Below are 2,411 nucleotides of genomic sequence, written 5' to 3' on the forward strand. Positions count from 1 at the left end.
GTCATTTTCTGATGTTTTTTTGACAAACCAATTGGTGTAGCTGGAGTGATGAGATGTCCTCCTTGTTTGATTATCGTTCCGCTGATATGACTAGGATCTTGCCCAGAACCCCGTTCTGCGTCGTCGCAATCGCTAAATAATCAAACGGCTACCCGTACAGGCACAGATGACATGTTTGAAAACACCTACCACGTTTAATGGAGGTATCAAGATCTAAGACGTACCGGTGCTTCTGCCACAGGTGGAGATGCGTCGGCGGCGCCACGACGCGGACCGTAGGGATCGCTGGGTCGTAGACGTTGCTCATGAAGACGACCTTGTCGCAGCGCCGGCCCCACGTCGCCTTGATGGACGCGGCGCGACCATGGTTCTTCTCGTAGGTGTTGACCCAGCAGAGGATCTTGGCGGCCTTCGCGGGCGCCGGAAGAGCGCGGACGAGCTCGAGTGCGTGCACGTGGCGGCCTAGCTGCGCGCGGACGTCGGCGGACTGCGCGCCGAGCAGCGCCGCCAGCAGCAGCGTCAGCCTCGCCAGCATTCTTCAACCTGATTGGCTCGTTGCACCTGGCAAAATACCATACGTGGCGTAATTTTACGGACTACATCGTAAAAACGTGTTTAAAGTGATTTAACGTCCTTCACACATGGCGATGATAAGCTTACCTTTGCTGCGGCTGCACCGACTTCAGGATCATACATTTTACATACCTGCAAGGCCTCAGGACCAGATAGTCTAGGCTGCCCTATCGCCAAAACAGTCGAAAGGTTTACTACTGAACTCGGGCACTTTGACGTTAGCGGTTCATTTGGAGCGCTTAGTGCACGCACAGTGATCTGCGCCCATCATAGCTTGCAACAGACACTGTGCACAGTGGTGAGGACAAGCGCCGCGATCAGCAAAGTCCCGAGCTCGCTGCGTCCCAACCGTTCTTGTCGCTGAACGGGATCGCGTTGGTCGCGTGCAGGAGCAGCATGGCCTCGCCGCCGCACTGCGCCGCGCTGAGAAGACGCGTGGCATAGTTCAGCCGTGAACGCGTGTACAATTTCACCGAGCGGCGGCCTGTCACTCGACGTTGCTTTTGTCAAACGGTGGCTAAAGTCTATAAATCCATTGCACGAACAACGCGCCAAGGTTGATCGGTAAACGCTGGTCGATCGGACGTCATCCCCCGTAGCCGGCGACCAGCGTCAAGTTGGCAATCCACCAGATCGCGTATGCGGAGAGGAACGCGAAGGGCGGCTTGTCTTGTCACGCGGCGTCTGCTTCTCGGCCAGTACGACCGCCCGTCTGAGCTAGCCGCAGGGTTTCGCTGTCTCCGCTTGGATGGCTCTGCAGAAAGACGGATCGTCAGGCCGCAATCGCCGATGAGTGTCATCGTCGCCGGAATTCGGACGCTCAGTAGTGGTGCAACGGTGGCCGTTTCGTAGCGCGGAGATGCCGACGACGAGCACCGATGACATTGGCCAGCTCTTTGACGAGATCGCCAACAAGAGCACGTGCACAGTCTCTTGCGCCGAGCTCAGCACCGTGCTCCCGTTCACGGCGGGCGACGTTCAGCTCATCTTGACGGGCGTCGTCGACGACATGCGACAGCACAAAGTGGTGCTGGAGAAGAAGGAGTTTACACGGTACCTCAAGAAGGCCACGTCGACCATCTCGCTCGCCCACGTCGTCGTGACGCTCCAGCGACGTCGACACATGAAAACGTTCTCCGAGTTTTACCTCGCGCGGGGCGTCTCGGGCGCGCAGCTCGTGCGACCGGCGGAGAGTACAACAACCGCTTCCAGCGCGTCTTGGTATCACATCCATCGGCGCCTAGGTGGTGGGTCTCGACGTCGCAATAGCCTTCCAGTCAACAGGCTTGACGCGGTCTCAAATCAGAGCGACGACCGGCCTGAGGGCGAGCGCGACACCAAGGACGACCTTCAAGCTCAGTACGCTGCGGTGGGGCGAAGCTTCACTGCCCGACGTTCTCACATTGGAAGGTAGCGCCAGCGCATCGGCCTCGTGCGCGCCTGCCGCGCGGTCAAGACCGCGACCGAGGTGCGCTCACGATACCTGCCGCAAGAGCATAACCATTCACAGGGCATCTTTGCGATTGCGTTTCACCGCAAGTCGCGCCGCCTCGAGCTCCACACCGTCGCACTCACGTTCGTACCGACACCCTCCACTGGGCGCTGATGGGGCGTAGAACACGCGCCGGTCAGATCTACTCGTCGCGCTATTTCGTGCTGCTCTTCTCGCGGGATGCGGGGCAGCTCGCGATTGGCTTGCACCGGGTACCTCGGCGGGCACATCTACTTGGTGCGCAAACAGGGCTGCGCCCACTCGGCGCCGCCCGACATTGTGCTTGACGAGCTACGTGTTCGCGTCGCGCGACGTCGCGGCCGCCGTCGGGCTGGCCGAGCCGGAG

General features: G+C 59.7%; 2 protein-coding genes across 2 annotated transcripts; one reads left to right on the forward strand and one right to left on the reverse strand.

The window, feature by feature from the left end:
• Positions 1 to 224: 224 nt before the first annotated feature.
• Positions 225 to 535, reverse strand: SPRG_18326 (hypothetical protein; the record flags this gene model as incomplete). Its single annotated transcript, XM_012357764.1, has 1 exon — positions 225 to 535. A coding segment is annotated over one exon (311 nt), but the record flags the coding sequence as incomplete, so codon positions are not given.
• An 897-nt stretch (positions 536 to 1,432) lies between these two features.
• Positions 1,433 to 2,390, forward strand: SPRG_18327 (hypothetical protein; the record flags this gene model as incomplete). The annotated part of the gene is made up of 5 exons (XM_012357765.1): positions 1,433 to 1,766; positions 1,818 to 1,942; positions 1,988 to 2,152; positions 2,206 to 2,277; positions 2,315 to 2,390. Coding segments are annotated over 5 exons (772 nt in total), but the record flags the coding sequence as incomplete, so codon positions are not given.
• Positions 2,391 to 2,411: the final 21 nt, after the last annotated feature.

Source organism: Saprolegnia parasitica (genome assembly GCF_000151545.1).
Source record: "Saprolegnia parasitica CBS 223.65 unplaced genomic scaffold supercont2.1126, whole genome shotgun sequence".
NCBI classification, from domain to species: domain Eukaryota; phylum Oomycota; class Saprolegniomycetes; order Saprolegniales; family Saprolegniaceae; genus Saprolegnia; species Saprolegnia parasitica.